Below are 19957 nucleotides of genomic sequence, written 5' to 3'. Positions count from 1 at the left end.
AGAATGATCTACAGAGCATTCTCTAAAGCAAATCCCTCCCCTCCAGCGTCACCTTTTCTCCATGCATTGAGAAGGCTTTCAGGCGTAGACCACCTGCACCTGTATTTATGACATCTTTTTCAATCAGTCCACTCAGGCCATGGTGACCTGGAGCAGCTCTGTGGAGGTTCCCATCAGGAGACAGGAGCCAGCTTTCACCTGCCACGACAAACACCTGCCGCATTCTTTAAGCTGACCTCCGAGCCGTTCTCCATTAGCTCTGACACGCATCGCCTCAGCATGTGACTCATACAGGCCTGAAATGCATTAGGACTGAGGCCCTGCTAAGCTCAGCCGAGTGGAACGAGCTTTTATTGCATGTCTTTTGTGTGAATGTTTCTCTCTGCTATTATCAGGACCTTTTTTATATCACCCACTCTCTCTTTCAATCTGGATTCTCTTGTATTCCCTGTATTCTTTTACAGCTTTTCACCCCATGTACAGACGTACATTTATAGCATGTCGGTTTGTGCACTGTCTGATCAGGTTGGTTATGTTTGGTTCTACCTTATGCACCACTCTGAATACTAGGGTTGTAACACAAAGCCTGTATCTGTATTTGCTTAATGCTTCAAATATTTGTATCTGTATTCGGATTTAAAATCTGAAGAGGACAGGGCCTAATCTGGAAGATTTTTGTTATTTGTTTGTTTCCTCTTTCCCCCTTTTTTTGTAAATAGAGATATACAAGAGACTGTTCCATATCCTTATTATTTTTGTTTGCACCTGCCCAGGACATTTTCTATTTTCTATCGAACATGTTCTTAAAAAAAAATCTAGCAGCATAATCTAAACAGCCACGACCCTGAACAGGCAGTAAGGATGAATGAACCTTTAAATGCATCATTCATATTCATGTTAATGAATGTGATCTTGCTTTGTCCCATGAACTTCATATCTGACCAATTGCTTGCATGAATGCTCAAGATCTTTTTGTTCTGTCCTGCAGGTTCCTAGTCCTTATGCACACCTATAGTCAGGTGCTATGTGAAAAGATTTCTGGCAAGCTTTCAGAGAAAAAGAAGAATAGTGCATCTCCTGTTCGTATCTGTTTTTGAGAAGACTTTATCTGTTCATCCCAGATAATGTATTCCTATTTGGTTACCTCACTACTGCACACTCTTTTGCACTCTTCTCGTAATTAAGTGTAATTAAGCCAGGAAGATGGATGGATGGTGTGATTAATACACCACAAATGACATACTGAGCTTTCACTCTATCATCCAAACCCAATTTGAACTCTGCAGTAGCCCATTAATGGCACAGCATTAATCTGTACAATCCATACAAAGTAACCATAATCCTCATAAGAGTCTCTTAATCTGTTTGAAACTATTCCATTCTAGGCGATACCTAAGCACAGACCCCTTAAGGCAATGTTTAGTTTTCCTCCTCATGTTCAGGGTTATTTTTATTACAGAATATTACAAGTCTAACTCCAGTCTCCTCAAGCAGGCAAGAGGCTGCCAGTCTCAGTGCCACTCTATGCCATCCATCAGGCACGCTGTATTGATCACAGTCCCGCTGCCAGCGTGCCGGATATCATCACGCCCGCGCCAAGCACTCGAGGATAATAGTCTCTTCATTATGAGTCATATTACTTGATGAAAGCATGTCTTGGTGGGGGTGAAGAACTAATAGTAGGGGGGTGTTGTGAGAGGAGAGCTGAAGGCAATTTACTTCCTCAACAGATGAGTAGAGAAATAAAAAAATGTCTCCGCCTCTCAAAATAGGATTGCATGGGCCCTGCTTTTGCCATTTGAAGTCCTATTATTATTTGGAGCCATGCAGTGTGTGTTTTGGGCGGGGGGGATGGTTCATCTGTATTACTGCTGGGTGTGTGGGTGAGTGAGCGCGAGAGCGATGGAGCCGCCGCTGAATTAGATTAGTCAGACCCTAATGACTATTTGAATAGCATTCTGCAAAAAATGTGAATATTTTTATAATGTTTTTCCATTGCACTCTGCTGCCCTCGAGTGTGCGAGTGTGTGTGTGTATAACTACAGAGAGGAAAAAAAGAGAAATTTAGAGGATTTGCATGCACTGAATGAGATCTGGATGTTACATTCATTTTTCAAATCACTTTTTTGTATGCACTCAAGATAATTTTCTTTATGTGAGTAAAAGTAGAACGTTTTAGCAAGTTTAAAAGATAACATCTCTGCTCTTATGGATGGTCCCACTTGGATATTCTAAAGATTGCACTTTCCAAAAAGCAGCTTGTGCACCATTTCTTCAGTGGACGATCTCACCTGGTTATTGTAGATTGTAGAACTGTTATAATGTAAGAACATACTGTATACAGTTTGTTACATATACTCTATGTAAGAAACATAATGACCATGGTGCTCATGTTAAGCCTAATTTATTTATAATTGCACTGTGTCTGGTGTCACGCAGAAGAGGATGGGTTCCATTTTGAGTATGGTTCCTCTTAAGGTTTCTTCCTCAGGTCATCACAGAGAGTTTTTTTTCTTCCCTCTGTGACCTCTGGCTTGTTCAGGGATCCAAATCTTCATCCATATTTCTGTCAAGCTGCTTCATGACGATGTCTATCGTTAAAAGCAAAATACAGATGCAACTGAATTGAACTTAAATGAAGATAATGCTACAGAATAGCAAATGGAGATCCTTATGAGTGATTTGCATTGTATTGAGTCTTCGGTATATATAATACATTTGAAACATTCATCCACCGACTTTCTTCATATTGATCCAAACCAGTGATGCCTGATGACTGCATACAACAAAGCCTACAAAGACAGTCTGCTGTGAGAAATCAATAAAGATAATGAAACAGCATGAAACCACTGGCTATGCTTAAGTGCCTCAGAAAGTGTGTTATTTGCCGAATCTCTTTTTAATGTTTGTATCACTTTGTCTTGAATGGAGGCTGTATTAATGCTCTCAGGTTGATAAAAGCTTTCAGTCATGATGAGCAGACTGATTACACAGTGACAATTCTTGGATTGTTGGCTGTATTGCTCAGTTCAGTCCACTAGGGGGCAGTCTTACACAACAGATCTTTTCCAAGTGGCCCACATACTGTAATGTTGGTAAAACAAACCAAAGCTCTGGAGCTAGAATAATATTTTTAAAATGTTGGATAGTAAGGAATATAATATTTTAAGATCATATTGAAAGTACTTTTGCTTCTTGTTGCTGTTGCTAGTCTCAATATTGAGTTAAAATAATATTTTTTAAAAATATTTGACATTTTAAATATATTATTTTAACCTCCTATTGAAAGTACTAGTGTTTTTTTTAGTTATTTTTAGTATATTTTATTATTCATTTATACATACTTGTCCCCTGGTACAGATCTAATAAGATGAAATGCTCAGTTTTTGTGCTTTATTCTAGAAGTGAGGAACATCCCAGCAAATCCAAATGGTCCATCTTTTTTCTGTAATCTCCTAAAAACTAGAGAAACCTCAAGAAGTTAAGATCAGCATTTACCCATAAAAAAAGGAAGAAAAAAATAAAACACTGAAAACATTGACCATCTGTATATAATTATTAAAAGAATCTGAGTGTTATATTTACAGCTGTAAAATACAGAAAAAAACAGGCTCTGCAGAAAATGCACCATTTGCATTTGCCATAGTGCTAAATGTACTGATGCTGAGCAGAGTGTGTCGTGTGTTTTACTGCATCTGCTGTTATTTAAAGCCTAACAGACAGTAAAGGGCTGCTAAACCAAATATATCAACTAGCTACTGTTAGCTGCTTATTGCGTATAATATAAACAATTTGAAATTATGCATGTTTAGAATTCATATTCTTTTCTATAGAGCATATTAGATTTAGTTTTATGTGTTAGTTAATACATTTACTAACAAACATGTACTAACATGTATTAAGGTGGAGGTTATTCACGCTTGAATTCATAAGATTCACGTTGTAGTTCCGATTAGCTCTTCATTAGTTCATGATTAGTACATGCCTTAATTCATCATTAGTTCATAGTTAAGTAAGTATTAATTCAGGTATTAGTGCAGGATTATTCATGTACTGTTATTGTAAAGTGTTACCCTGAAATTTTAGCAAGAACATGAGCTAGTCATCAGTTATAACATTTGGGACTGATGCTAAATCTTTGTGATAGTCCCGGCTGTTCATTGGAACTCTAGTCTATCAGTAAACAAAGTCTGTGCCAGAGTATCTCAATATGTATTCTGTTTCAGACTTTTGCTTTAGAAAATAAAACACTGATGAATACATTTACAAAATTCAAAAAAAGAGCAAGTAAGTGTAGCATACCCACTTACAGCGAAAGAGACTCTCTCTTATGTCTTGTTCTGTGGATTAATATGCCTCTCAGTCCAAAGACTGTGCTAAAACTGATGTAAAACATTTGCAGTTGAAATGGAAATTGGTCATTAAATGTCTTGTTACAATCATTTAGCTATAAAAAGAAGCACTAAGAGCACAGAGCTCAATATTGCTTTTCACTATAGTGTGGGTGGATGTAAAGCTAACAAAAGCTATTTAAAATTACATGGATGGAAAAGGGAGAATTTCTGAATAATTTCATTGCAATTATTCTTGTGATAGATAACAGAACTTCATTTTATGCAGCATACTTCAGTAGCCATGAAACAATCTGTACATACTACGGGTGTAATCGTGCTTGCTGGAAAGGTTCACAGGACATCTGATTGAGACTAGAGGTGTGTAATTGGATCCTATGCAATGCAACAAAATGAGGTAGTTTTTACTCTCATGCAGGCAGATATGAAGCTCGGCGGACAAACAAAGGCCATGTTCATTATTGTGAATGTGCAGTGCTCCTTCATAAATTTATAGCGTTCATTCATTCATTCATTCTTAGTTTAAATTAGGCTAATTGTTGTTTATATTTTGGGAAATAACCAAAATATACCAACTAAATTTGTTAGAAAATAGAAAGAAATAGCAGGTACAAACAAAAATAATTATGAGAAGGATTTTAAAAAAAAAGTTGAGAACTGGAGTGATGTAGCTGAGGTTGAGGAACTGATCTGTGAAAGCCAAATCCAGATATGAATATTTAGAGCACTAAACAAATAGCCTACAGATAGTGTTATTATTTTATACCCATTGTACATACTAAAATAAATACTAACAGTAATAATCATTCAGGATCTTATAACATTTCTCAGTAGATCTCTTTATATCATTGGAAACTGTATTAATCATGCAGAAATCAGGAATAAATTGGTGAATACAATGTACAAGGAGTGGACAAGATGACTGAAACACCACATAAAAAGGACCTTAAGTCTGAAGAGACTAAATCACAGCTGAGTTATATTACATTGATTGGCAGTGAACTGCAAGTGTCAGTTTGACAATTAGCACTTTGTCGTGAGATTTTAAAGGACACTAATGGAGTTTGAGATAGTGGATGCCGAAAGTTCAGTCACAAAAACTCGACAATTATTTAATGTTTCAAGCGAAACTGTCTTCAAAGTAATGGCGGTATATGTGAAACATGGACAAACAGCATCAGCAAAGAGGAACAGCTGTCACAAGCTCTATAACAGAGACAGATGGACATTTTACATAATAGCTGCTAAATGCCTTAAAAGTACAGCCACGGAAATAACAATAGAACTTAATGGGCACCCTTATGACCCAGTCTCAACAAAAACTATACATCTTGAGCTTCACAAAGCCGGAAGCAGGGCTGCCATTTGGAAACTTTTTGTCAAGGTCAATGCATGAAGAAGCACAAAGACTGGAGCCTGAGTAATGGTATAAATTAATATGATGAGGCTGATGAATCACCATCTGCATGGATTTAGCGTATGTTGAAGAAAGCCAATGGATGCTTTTAACCTACAATGTCTGCTATCAATTGTTAAGTACAGTTGGCAGTCCATAATGTTTTGGGCGACCATTTTGTGGAAATCATTAGGTCCGCTGATTGCTTTGCATTCCTCAGCTAAAAATTATGAGGCAATTTTACAGGACAAGGTGCACCCTATGGTGTAAACACTCTTTCCTGATAATGTTCCCATAGACAGGATGATAATGTTCTCAGATATACTGCTAAAATGATTCAAAAGCAGCTTGATGAAGTCAGTTCTTCAGATTTAAACATCATTGAACTGTTATGAGAAGTTCTAGATCTCACACTGCAATGTATCTATCCACCTCCTTCATCTCTCAAAAAAATGAATATTGATACGAATATATTTTTATGGGATTTCTGTTATTTTGTCCACCACTACTTTGTCATGCATGCAGAAATTCTCAGTTTATATTGTGCGTAGTCATGTTAAATTGCATTTTGGATGTGATGGGGCTGGGATCATGTGACAATCAGCAGCCTATCACAGGATGATAGACATCTATGGTTTCCTCATCTGCACCAACACACAAATTAGACTGACTTTAAATTGTTTTAGGGGTCGAAATTGCTCTTTCATAGTGGACTGAAGGCCAAAAGTGGAAAAACATTTTAAATTGATCTGTATTAGTGTGGACAAGGTCTCAGTTTATCAGAAACAATCATTTGTTGTCAAAGTACTGTTGCAAGGTGAGATATAAAAAGCCTCAGTTCCACTAAAGCATGGCTCGAGCCTTGAGCTTGAGCTTTAACTCCAAGCCTATTTAACTATTGGTTCATCATTCTGTGAAATCATTTAGCTCATAGTTTTTGTACTGTATAGAATCACTCCAGCAGCACTCCAGCAGAAACCTCCGGTGCAGCCCAGAAACACAAGGTCTACACATTTTGCGGTTTTTAAGCTGAGCTTCCAGGAAGCAGCATGGTTTCAAGTAAATTAATTCACTTATCCTACAAAGTGCTACTGAATATTATTCACTTGGCTTTCACTCTTAATTCTGGTCAAAAGAAAGTCATCCAACCCCAAAGAGATGCCAAAAGCGCAATTCATATCAGACTGAAACTACACACATCCTCCTTTTCCTTGTCTCCTTAGCAACACATCTGCCAGTGAATGCAAAAGAAGAGATTTATATTTACTGATCTCTGTGATAATGATCTTATAGGGTTTTTACTCAATTTGACATTAGAACCCTTAGAAGACATGCAGCTGATCACAGTAGTAGTTCCTGCCTTTGAATTTGCATATAAATTGTTAATGACTTAAGATATAACTACTTTGGCATGGCCGGTTGCAGTGGATCTGGAGCCTATCCCTGGAACACCGGGCATGAGGTGGGAATACACCTTGAATGGGAGTCCAGCACAGAGCACCATGCACACACATTTAACACTCATTTACACCTAGGGGCAAATTAGAGTAAGCAATTCACCTACTGGCATGTGGGAAGAAACCAGAGAACCCAAAGGAATCCATGTGAACAAGAGAAGAACATGTGAATCTCCACACAGACAGTAACCTTAGCTCAGGATCGAACCCCAGACCCTGGAGCTGTGAGGTTGCAACACTACCTGCTGCTTTTCACATTTGTTAGCATTCTCCATTGGATTTCCTATTAACATGACATTGAATTTGTTTTTAGGAGCTAACAGCAAAATCTAATGTTTGAGGTGGATGAATTTTTTTTTTATAATTGTGCTAGCAATATCATGCTGTGACAGACTACATCTAACTTCTCAGTGAAATAGTGAAAATAAAACATCACCCAGCAAATAAGCATGAGACTCTCTATGCACATCACGAATATTTAAAAATAAACATATTTAATGTGCTTCAGGGTGGAACAGGGTATCTTTCTTTTACCTAGTGCAACCAAAATTACATACATAGAGTACATACTACTACTACTACTACTACTAATAATAATAATAATAATAATAATAATAATAATAGACAACATGGTGGCGAGGTCGGTAGCTTTTCCACCTCACAGCTCCAGGGTTCCAAGTTATAGCCTGCCTGGGGTTTCTGAGTGTGTTCCCTGTTTAAGTGTGGGTTTCCTGTGGTTCTCTGGTTTCCTCCCAACTCCAGAATACGTGCCAGTAGGTGGATTGTCCATACTAAATTTCCCCTAGGTGTTAATGAGTGTGTGAAAGTGTGTGTTCATGGCGCCCTGCGACGGCCTCGAGTCCCATCCAAGGTGTTTTCCCATGATGCATTCCTCTTGAGTGTTTACTCAAAGTGAGTGAGCAATAATAATAATAATAATAATAATAATAATAATAATAATAATAATAATGAAGAATTCCATATGATATCTGTATACTATTTACTATAATTCTATCATGGTTATGTTAGTGATTATATGGTTATATAGACTACTAAATAGTGTATGAGAATAGCACACTTGTGGTGTCTATGGTAACCTGTAGTTACTGTAGTTGAGTATCTTTGGTAGTGGAGTAAACTAGTGTTTTGTCACACCCTGTGTTATGGTTGTTGCGGTTTGGGAGGTAGTCAAAACCATATCAGTAAACCCCCCTATTCAGACGGGGACAATGGTACGGTCCGCAGTGGCGCGATGGCTCGCCTCGGCTCGGCTTCGGAAGAGCGGATCTGCTCGAGGGGAGGCTGAGCTGCTGGAAATCTCCGTTACTTTCTTACAGCGCGTGAGGGAGGAGTCGCGAGCCGTCAGTCTGGATCCGTTTACAATGACCATGTACAAAGGCAAGCGCCGCCATCACCGATGTAAGTTATCCAGCGACTGGGAACTTTATAAATGTAGTCTGCATAGAAGTGCATAGGGTGGAATGCACCTCTGTAGTGTTTCTACCTGTATGCACACTGTAGGTGTTAATGCAACACTGTGGCAGTTCATTCAACTCTCAGATCTTTGTTGTGCAGCTTCAGATTAAATGTGCTTTTTTGTTTTGTTTGGTTTTGCTTTGCTTTTTTCCCCTTGCTTTAGCCTTTAGGAGCTCACGTGATTAGACAGCATGCATAATTTTAATCTGTGCATGATTAAATATTGATTGATTAATACTGATATGGCTGGTGTCATTTTTGAGCTGACTTGCATGCATGCTTGCACAGTACATGCTTGCTCACCTAGTGATCATAATTAAGTTGATTTGTCCTTAAATGCTAATTCAGTCACGCAACATAAATCAAATGCTTTCTTGACTCTACCTGTATCAGTGTAGCTCTCTGGCTCCTCATTGATCCTTAATTCCGTTCAAGTGTTGCTGTGTGAAATTGTGCAGACGCAGAGGAAGTTTTCTGATACATGCACCTATTTATGAACACTGTCATAGCTCATTATCAGCATCATCCTGGCTGCCCTGAAGAAAGCAGATCTACTGCAGAAAGAGACATTTATCTGAAGTTGTTGTTGTGTGGACTGCATCCAAATTACTTTTATGATCTGCAGCAGCAGAGGTAATGGAGTTCACTCCTAAATGCATAGTGCTTTCTTTTATTTGGAGCGAGGAACAGAGCATGCTTTAGTGCATATCATGTTCCAGACATAGATTATAAAACTAATTTGCATTTCCAATATTAAAATGAGTACAAACTATTTGTTTGGCCTCGGTGCATCTGTTTATTTCTGCAAGGCTTTAAATTTTTCGTCTTATGCACATTGCTGGTGTGAGCTGCTGTGTAAAAGAATTGTCAGATTTAAATATGTGCATTGTTAAATATTTAAATTAATGCTTATTTCCAACAGACGTGTCCTAGCATATTGCAGACAGGGAACTGCATTATTTTGTTATTTTATTTTGCAGCAATACTCTTCTGATTATATGCATTGTACAGATATCTTGCATGAATTCAACATTCATAACTTGTTCGTGCCTTCATTATGTAAATAAAGTCTTGAATTTATTATCTTAACAAAAGCATGGTTGCTGACCTGGATTCAAAGAAACTTTTTTTTTTTTTTTTAGCACCAGGAAGTATTTTTATCCCAACTGCAACACACTGTATTGCACTCCTGGAAAGAACTACATGATTAGGATTAAAATGAGGTCTAACCCACATTTTTATTCAATATATTTATCTATAGACATTAATAAATCTTGAGGTTTTAATGTGTATCTTTGGTAGTTTAAACGCATTTCTAATATAATAATATAATCCAGAGGCAGGTTTAACATTGCAGATCTTACAGATAAGACTCTGAATACAAATGAGTAACACTTAGGGACATGGTTTGGCAAAAATAAAAACTTGTGCATTAATATTCATTCCTACAGAGTCGCCCGTATTGTGCCAGGTGCTGTCATATTATCTTCCACGTCCCATTTAGCGCTATGGCCTGGGAGCTGTCTGTGGTTCTATATTAGCCTGGCACCCTTCACCACTGCAGAATGGCGCTCTAATGAGTGGCGATGCTTTATGAACAATCCAGTCAGAGCAAATGAGTTTCCCTGGGCTTCCCGGGTCTCGCTGGGGCTCATCAGTGGGACACTGTGTGTGTAGGACGCAAAATCATAAAGTCTGCATCCAGTCAAGACGCACCACACAAAGACACATTCATGCATATGTAGTGACAAGACAAAAAAAAAAACAAATGAATGCAATCGGCAGACTTTCGTCTGCTTCTTGTTTCTAATGAGCACAGGCCTCTGAAATGGCACTATTCTATTCCCAGTGGAGCTCAGCGGCCTATTTGGAGCAACAAGTTTTTTTGGGTTTTTTTTTTTCTGGCGCTTTCCTCCTGCCTCCTGTGCTGCTCTGGCTCTGAGATGTGGAGCAGCATATTTGGCACTAATCTCACAAAGCCCTAAGTCTTTTCAATTATAAGCCTAACGGAGGACAAATTGCTATATATGATTATAAATCTTGATTAAAAATGAGCTAATATTCTGGCTGGGAATCCCTGTGACCAAGACTTTCAGTGAGATTATGCATCCATTGTTCTTGATTAAGGGGTGTGTGTGTGTGTGTGTGTGTGTGTGTATGAGAGAGAGAGAGAAAGAGAGAGAGCTACTGTGAATGAGCATAACCTCATTGTTATGCTGTACTCAGAAGCTGAAATGTTTATATTGCTTGGAGAATGGGAAATCTCTTGTGTCAGGTGTTCAGAGCAGTCTAATTCTACTGTCTTGGTACAAGGATAGCAACATCTTATTTATAGCACATGCACACAGATAGCACACAGATTCTTTTTTACCCAGATTGACCATTAGTAAGTGCTGAATATCAAGGCCAAGCTATAATCCAGATGTGTACAGCCTTAAATCAATTAAATTCCTGTCACCTTTTTTGAACATCGGTTCTATGTTCTGTTTTTCACCTTTTTTTTAATTTTTTTTTTTATCTCTTTCTCTTTAGCTATGTGTGAGGTAGTAAACGCTGCTTTGTCCACTGTGTGTCTCGGACCACAGGGCTTTCGGATTGCTGGTTTATCCAGCAGGATTTGGGAGTTGTGCATCTGAGATCATGGATTATCCAGCAGGGCTTCATGGCTGTCCAGCAGGATTTGGGGATTGTGCAGCAGAACTGTCTCTCTGTGTTTCTCTAAAGTGGGGGGAAAAGAAGACAAAACAGGCTGCATATTTTAACATTTTAATCGCTGTGACAAGTTAAATTCTTTATTCTTGTAACTACAACATTTTTCTGTTAGTCTCTCTGTAGTTACTGAATAATGTGCTTGAAGATGAATAAGTGAGTAATAATCAGGAAGGTTAATGGGTTGCACATAAAATTGATTTCCAGATTTGTGAGGTTATGAGTTTTGTTTGACTCTGGAGCATTAAATTATGTACATAATTTTGGAAGGATGGGGTAAACCCTTATCATACCTAATAATGTCTCTATAACACAGTGCTTATTTCTGCTTCCCAAAATGGCAAGACTGCACAAAATGGGTAATCCTAGGAATACTACAAATTGCATATTTTATTTATTTGTTTATTAGGCTGTTTATTTATTTAGAGTCTAATTTAGCATTCAAAATATTAAAGATTAATTATCTTAATATGGCTGAGGAGCATTTTTTTCTGATTAAAGGATGAGAGAGGTTGAGGTTAAAAGATAAAATTATAAATGCAACAAAACTTTTCTTTTCTTCCTAAATTGGCTGAATATAATTTAATATATAATCATGATTTCAACATCAAGAATTTCATAATAATTGTTATTATCATTTTAGCTCTGTCATACAAGCCTCGAGTCAGTGTTACGAGTGTGTTCAGATTAGTTTAAAATGCAAATCACATAATGCACCAAAGCAATCAAAAGGCATTGGAACGAGCATTAACAATATCCACGGGGAGGATTTTTGTTTCACATCTCTGTGGGTTTTGTTGCTTTGTGCAATGATGAAAAGCACCTTTTAATATACACAGCCTTGTAAAAAGCCTCAGTGTGTGTATTTTTTCAGGTTTGCTTGTGTATGAATGTATTTTCAAGGGTTTTACTTGTGTCTTTTTATTCTCATTTTTCTGTATTTTCATGCTCAGGTTTGGTCCAATTTGTCTGTTTCCTTGGATCTGTTTGTATATTTGTATTTAAGCCCATGTTGACCTGTATGCACCTGTTAGTGCTGGGATTTGCCTGTTTGTATTTGTCTCTGTTTGCCAGTTCCTGTCTGTATCTGCCCGTGTCTGCCTATTCCTGCCCGTATCTGCCCGTCTTGGTGTGATTAAATGCCATTCTAACCCCAGGCAGTCGCCAGCCCATGCCACTCTGCTTTTGTTTGTATTCAGTGAGCGTAAGTCAGTAAACAGGTAGTTTCTTTCGCAGCTGTTCATGAATAAAATGGTTTTTTTTGAGCTCTTCAGAGACAGGATGAAGGGTCTGTTTATATTGGAAATTTACTCAAATACTAATGGTGTTGGATTTTTTTTTTTTTTGGTAGATTAATTCAAGAATGTTAAAAGTTTTTAGGCATCGAACCCTCAAGGTCTTGATCGATTCCAGTCTGTTTGTTTGAAATTAAAAATTTCTTGTGTAATCTACAAACAAATACAGACTGTTAAAATGATTACGGATTACTGACCCGTGGTATGCAGTGTTGGATCTGTGTCAGTGTTGTGTAAGATAGGCTTTTGTTTCAGAATATACATTTATACCACGCAGAAAGCTAAATGAGCGGTTGCCTACACTGCCATTAATGCGTGGATCTTTCATATGGAAATTGACACATAACCTTTTCTTTACCTCTCTATATCATGTACTCTAAATCTTAATGCCACTCAAAAGTTTAGGGCTTTCTCTGGACACCTTGCCTTTTTCTGACATTTTCTGAGTATGCTTTGAATTGCATTGAGCCCAAACATGGCTTAAAGCTGTGTAAGAGATATTTGGAGAGTGTAATGGACAACCTGATCTCCTGAGAAATTCAAACAAATGTGAACGAGCAAGGCAGTGGTGTTGGGTTTCATTTGATTGCATACAAATGAAGTCATAAGGAACGGTACAAACACAATCCCTAAACCTAACCCCTGATGTCAAACAAATTGTTAGAAATTTTCAAGTGAGAGATCATGTTAGTAATGGAACAGCCTAGTCATCTACTCTGAATGGTGCTGGATTGAAAGGATCAAGAGATGTTTAACCAACTCCACAAACTTCTGAGCTGTGCTGCGGAGCGTCTCTGAGGAATGCTGAAAAAACGTTTTTTAAATTATTGGCACCAATGTTTAAACACATGATCTTAATAAGTCAAACTGAGCAAGCTTAAAGATGCCATTTCACAGACTGCCTCTAGCATAGTATGTGGGCTGCTGGCTTGCAGTTCTTCAAAAAGCCAGATATGTAAACATGTGCACTAAAACAGGATTTATCAACTGTGGACAAAGTATTTCAGCAGACTGAACCAAATATTTAAAAAAAAAATACTGTAGATAGGATAAGAAGGGGCCCAACAGAAAAGCGTTCACTCTTTTGTCTGGAGTTTGTGTGTTCGAATCCCGACGATGCCACAGCCATCAGTGGCCAGGAGTAAAACTGGCCATGCAGTCTGGGTGGGAGGGGTAGCATACTCTCTCCCATCAATCACACTGACACTAACCAATCACGGGAGTCTGTGAGCTCATGCGGAAAAGTCGTAGATAGCATTTTCCTCTGAGTGTGTTATGCCAACATGAAGTGCTCCTATGAAACAAAACAGCCACTTCATATTGTCTTATTTATAGCCATAAACTTCATTAGTGGTTAGACATTAAAAGATAACTGTTGTTATTATTCAGTTACGTTAGATGCTTACCCAGACCAAGGAATTTAATGTAATGAATTTAATGACTGGAAATTTTGGTTGAATAACCATGCATCTGTCTTCCTGTCTCTCTCTCTCTCTCTCTTTCTGTATGTCTGTTTCTATCATATCTTTCTGGTCTGCTTCTATCTTTCCTCCCCACTGCCTCCTGTTTGCATAATTAATTGTGTAGTAGTATTAATTAAGGCAAAAGGGAATCCTAGGCAGGTGCTCTGATTACTCATGATGTGAGCACTGGAAGAGTGTTGGAGTGTGTTTTTGTTGATGTATGGCCAGTGTGACAGTGATATATATCAGCAAGTCAAGGGTGCATATTGGCAGCCTTGTGAGTGTGTACAGGACATGTTTCTGTCTCTCTGAAGGTCACTGTGAGGAGAGAGGAAGACTGAGATTTACAGTTCATCATATTGCTCATGCAGTCCAAGGTGATTTTTTTTTTTTCTTAGCCTTTGAAAGGCATTGAGGTGTTAACTAGCTGAAGTGACATGGGGCTGTTAGAAAAGGCTAACTGAATGTCTGCTTTCCTGCCTTCTTGTGAGGAATGTTGCTGAGTGCTAAAACGCCATTCTGTCAGGCAGCACATCTGTGATGAGTGACTGAGATGCGATGTGACTGTAATGCCTAAGGGGCCTGCAATTCTTTCTGTACATTTCGGGTAACGGGTTAAAAAGTAGTGCTTTCTGATTTTCTTTGTCTTGTCATGAAAGACCTTTTGGAAGCCTAACACAAAGCCATTTTTATTTTCAATGACTTGAAAAGTGTTTGCTGACTTATGTGCACTCAAAAACTGTCCTGATGTGTTGTTTGTATCATGCTAGTTTTTAAGATGCAAATATACTTCACTTTCGCCACCGGAACGTGAGCTTGCAGTTGCTACGTGAGCATCATTGTTCACATACTCACTTGTGTATATTATGAACATCTGGAGGATTAATAGCAGTGTCCAATAGATGGCACGTCAAAGCCAAAACATTTCTGTCCATCTGGTTTCCAATTCGAGCTGTAATGTTTAGTGATTTTATGCACAGCAAGCTTAAACACACTGACAATCCCCGTTTGCCTTTAAAACGTTCTGCTGTCAGCGTGACTGTTGTCATGATCTCCATCTCATATCAAAAAAACCTCACCTCACCCTCATATTCAAAAATATTTACTATTCTAGAAAATCCAGAAGACTGGTACACAAAACAGACCTTTGAGTAGGGTTAAGAGCTTTCTAAAAGCCGGTTGGTGTGTTGGTGTGCTCAATAACGGCCTAGAATAGTAAATAATTATGCGAATTGATACACAACATTAGTTTGTTTATTCACTTGGGGACCCAGTGTAAAATGGTGCTGTACTGCCTCCACTATTTACGTTGGTAATGCACCACACAGACACATCACATTCATTTATGAAGACGTGCAGAAGCAAGGCACCAAATGACTGCAGGATATGCGCGGCGGCCATCTTGTGTACATGTACGCACAGTTATCACAAGTATAAATCAGCTCCGACATCTGCGTGACAGATATTTGGTGTCATCTTTGACATATACCATTATAGTTATGAAATATTATATGTATATAATATTTATATTTATAACATTATTATATTTTTAAAAATGTACAGTATAATAAATCCATGACATAGTAACAACAGCGTTATCTGACTCTTAAGTAAAGTATATTTTACTGTTTACAAGATTTTTATATAATTTGGTTTTGTTGTTTGACATGTAACATTGGCATCATTATGTAACTCTGTAATAAAATATCAGAAGTGTTCTGATGTCGTGATGTTTGTTTTGATCCTAATGCAACCTTATATCAATGAAAACTGCCACAAGTGCTTTTAAATCAATATTGATATTTTACAATACAATTTACAATTTTTTTATTTTTTATTATTAAAATTGAATTAATTGTCTTTATGACAGCCTCTATAAATGTTCATGCAGGTTTATGTCAGTTATCATGAACGGCTTATGTAGGTGTTATTGTTCCAGTGTCAATTTTTAAGTAACATTTTTATAGCAAAAAGGAGACAGACATGAGTAAGCATGAGTCTATGTTGTTTTCTATTATCACCAATGCATATCTTGGGCTTTGTAATGATGCAACGATTCTGGTTCTGGTTTATCTCTGCACTCCAGCCCGGCAGTGTTACTCCAGACGTGGACTGATAGCTCTGATTGGATTCATGGAGATGGCGATCGAGCAGTGGCACAGTGAGAGACGGAGCATATGGCTTTGTCTGATTGCAGATAGAGAAATGTAGAAAGATGAGGGCTGAGAGAACTCCTGGAGAATCGCCCACCCTGACCAGCCATCAGCTTCACACTGAAGTGATGCTGGCTTTTATGTCCACTCATTCACACGATTCCTTATATCTCCTCAAGGCTTTTGCACTCAATTCTATCACTCTTTGTGCTCTCTCTCTCTCTCTCGCTCATTCTCGCTCTCTGCCCAAGACTGTCACTTCTCTTGCCAACACTTTCTCACTGTCTAATACAATCTTCATCACTTCTCTCTTTCTTCCAGTTTAATAACTCATCTGGCATTTGGTTTGTGGTTTCCAAGGACAGCTTGTATGTACTTCATTCTTAAGGATAGCCAATTCAGGGCAGAAGAAGAGCTCAGTGCCTGTTTCTTGTTAGTACGGTGGCTTTCGATTTACTCATGCATGCTGTGTATGCATATTTACTCCTCCAGTGTTTAATCAGTGTGCATTAACTAAGCTACTATTTGCATTTTATTCTCCTGTCATGTAGAGAAAGGGAGCTGATTGAAATGTATGTGTCTGAAATGTTGTATTTACATTTACACAGGATTTTATTCCCTGCAAATTTTAAGATTAATATCAGGACAAGCTGGATGTCCATTAGCAAAATAGAAGAACTCGTCCTTCCAGCAATGTACATGAAGCTGGCAGGAGTTGTCAGAGAGGTGGAACGCATTTTTCTCTGCACAAAAAAAGACAGGAAGAAAAAAATATGTGAATAGCAACAGACCAGCTTCGAGCTCACAGGAGAGTCACAGATCCACATTCGCCTGTCAAGCACCTGCTGCTGAAGTTGATAATGATTAGTTATGCAACCTGCCTCCTACAATTCCTACAAATAGGCTTACTCTGCTACCTTTTTTTTTGAACTTACAATTATTTGTGATTAGGGATACATTTTGCCATATAATTAAAGATGATTGACAATCTTGTAATAATGGCATGTAATCATATCCACTGCTTTTTAGTTTCACCCACTCGGTGGTGAACCCAAGGTCTGAGCAGGAAAGTGTGTGTGTGTGTTCAGTATATCCATTAAAGCACTGTCCCTGTGTTGTCTGTGTTGTTTTTCTTTCTCTTTTCTTTTTTTTTTCTTTTTTTTTTTTTTTTTTTTATACTGTGGCAAGCTCAGAGCTCGTGCTCCGTGAATGGAGAGCTTTCATTTTTTTTTCCCTCCCCATAGCCCAAAAAGCAGCTCGCGCCCTCCAGGCTGCTCAGCTTTCAGCACCACGGGTCTCCAGGCAACCGACAGAGCCGAGGCAAGCGCATTAATAAATATTCCTCACACTAACCGCAACTTCTCGCTCGCTGCAATCGCAATGAGCTAGCTAAAGTATAAGTAAGGTGCTGAGACGTCACCTAGCCTTGCTCTCGATCATGGTGTCTGTCTGTCCGTCTGTCTGTCTTGGTTCTCCCTTATTGCATTTCCTCTCTTTCTCTCTCTTTCTCAGACACAATCTTTTTCATGCCATGTCTCTTTCTCAGCTCTCTGCCTTGATGGATACCTCTGCTCTGCTGAGGCTAGTACATGATACACGCTGCTGCTGCTTCTGACAGCACAGGCAAACTTGCTTAAATCTGGATTTCAGCCAGATGCTTGCCAATCGGGTCTAGTGGACAAGCACTCAGAGATTCAGCTCTGGGCAGTTGTGTGTGTTAAACCCTTTCTTCCACTTCTACTGATTACTTTTCTGTGCAACTTTAGCCAGAACTTTCTTTAGACAGTAGGATGCAAGGATTTTATGGTCTTATTTACAGCACATTGCATTATGTAGGATATACCACACACCCACATCAGCACATTTCATTTCACTGGATGTGAAATGATGTGGCATTAATCATCACTGAACAGATCAACATGACTAACAGGATTACAGTGTTATTCTGAGCTGTTTAGAGCGGCTTCGTGTGTTAAGACAGAATTACGGCACCAGTGGAAACAGACATAATGTCACATAGCAGTCACAGGAGGACACTTGCTCTGTTATTGTCACTTAAATTATGTCATGTGTCTGTTTTTTTTTTAGTTCGAGTTCCAGATTTAAATAGATGTTACTAGAATTAGAAAAGTATAACATAGAAATAGTTAGCATAATCCTATTTCTCCGTGTGGTTTGATTGGAAAATGCTTCCATGATTTCTCCCATCAGCTGGCAGATTGTGTTCTGTATGTAGATCCAGCAAACTATTTCAAATCAAGCACTTAAAAAAATGAAAAAAAAATGAAAAAAGCCCTAATCCAGAGACTCTTTTTTTTTTTAACCGACAGATCGATAAAGGCAGAATTTTCAGAGATTTTCAGAGATTTGACATTTCATTATCCTCTCTGGTCTCATTAATAATCTGATGACATGACTCTAATAACATGACTAACAGGATGTTTAAAGATGATTAGATGAGAAGTCTTTATGTATTTTTTGCTTTGAGTTCAAAACAAATGTACCGTGTGACCACAAAAAAAAGATGTAGTTCGAAAAGAAAGTGAATATAAAAATGAAAAGAAAAAATGATGTTGCAAATAAACGGTGAGCACAAAAGTGCTGCAAGGGGAAAAACACATCTCAATTCCTTGTTTTTGTTTGCAATATATAAATATGTTTGCAACTGATCCATTGTCTTTGCAATTTTACTTTTTTTGATGCTATCAAAGTCCTAAATTTGACTCCATAGTTTTCATCATGACACAAAAGTGTTTCTTCTACATTATGAGTTCTGCTAGATAAGGGGTCATTCAGAGAGCTAGGTTGTGTAATCATTGCACCAGTGCAAGAAGCTGGAGAGTTTGTTTAGCTGTTGATTGGAGTGATAGGGTTTGAGATGGATGTATGTGTGTAATCATGCTGTAACTCTCTTCTATCTCTTTCTCTTCAGATATCAACATGGCTGGAGAGCCCAAACCATACAGGCCCAAAGCTGGCTCTAAAAGACCCCTCTCTGCCGTATACACGTGAGTGCTGCTGCTTCTTTTCACTTTGTCCCAAATTCTCAACAGTCAGCCAGATGCATAAAGACAACACTTTGTTCTTATAGATGCCTCATAGCTCAAATTTTATCAGTTGTTTTTAGTTTTTGCTTGTTTTAAAGGCTCCTCATAAATCAAATTTTATCTGTGTTTTTGCTGTTACATCTTCTGGAAGCTCCTCATAAATCAAATTTTATCAGTTTTTTTTTTTTTTTACTTTCTAAATATTTAGAATTCTCATTATCAATCTAATAATGTATGGGTGAAATTGTTAAGGTTAATATTAATGGTTTAAAGCATCATTTTTTCTTTATTTCTTCTGAAAAGCTCTAATGTATGATTAGGCCTAATTTCCATTGATATGATTAAATAATTCAATTCATTTTTCCTTGTATAGCGCTTTTAACAGTAGCCGTTGCCATTTACCTGAGCAAATATCCAATAGCATGACCTGCTGCATTAGTATATGATGTCGTTTGACTTTGAAAACCGGGATTTATCTCAGTGAGAGGTGTGAGAAGGGCAGATTAGCATCGCAGATAGAGATAACAGAGTAAAACTAGTCAGCACTTTTTGTTACTCATCAGGATCAGATAATACATAAACTGTGTGTCTTTGTCTTGCTTCGTTGCA

At 38.0% G+C, this 19957-nt stretch overlaps 1 protein-coding gene across 4 annotated transcripts in view; it reads left to right on the top strand.

Moving 5' to 3' along the window:
* LOC113545483 (RNA-binding Raly-like protein) overlaps window positions 1-19957 on the top strand; it is a 170649-nt gene that overhangs the window by 132456 nt on the left and 18236 nt on the right. For 3 of the 4 annotated variants that reach the window (XM_034307628.2, XM_026944859.3, XM_026944860.3), the window contains exon 3: window positions 19234-19309. In XM_034307628.2, the coding sequence (XP_034163519.1) occupies window positions 19234-19309 (76 nt within the window). Of the gene's footprint in view, window positions 1-8429; window positions 8625-19233; window positions 19310-19957 lie in introns of those variants that run through there. The other variant, XM_026944861.3, reaches the window with a different exon arrangement.

This window comes from Pangasianodon hypophthalmus, chromosome 1 (genome assembly GCF_027358585.1).
Source record: "Pangasianodon hypophthalmus isolate fPanHyp1 chromosome 1, fPanHyp1.pri, whole genome shotgun sequence".
Classification (NCBI taxonomy): Eukaryota; Metazoa; Chordata; class Actinopteri; order Siluriformes; family Pangasiidae; genus Pangasianodon; species Pangasianodon hypophthalmus.
Note: the sequence above shows the minus strand (reverse complement) of the source record. Positions and strands in the feature narration are given on the sequence as shown.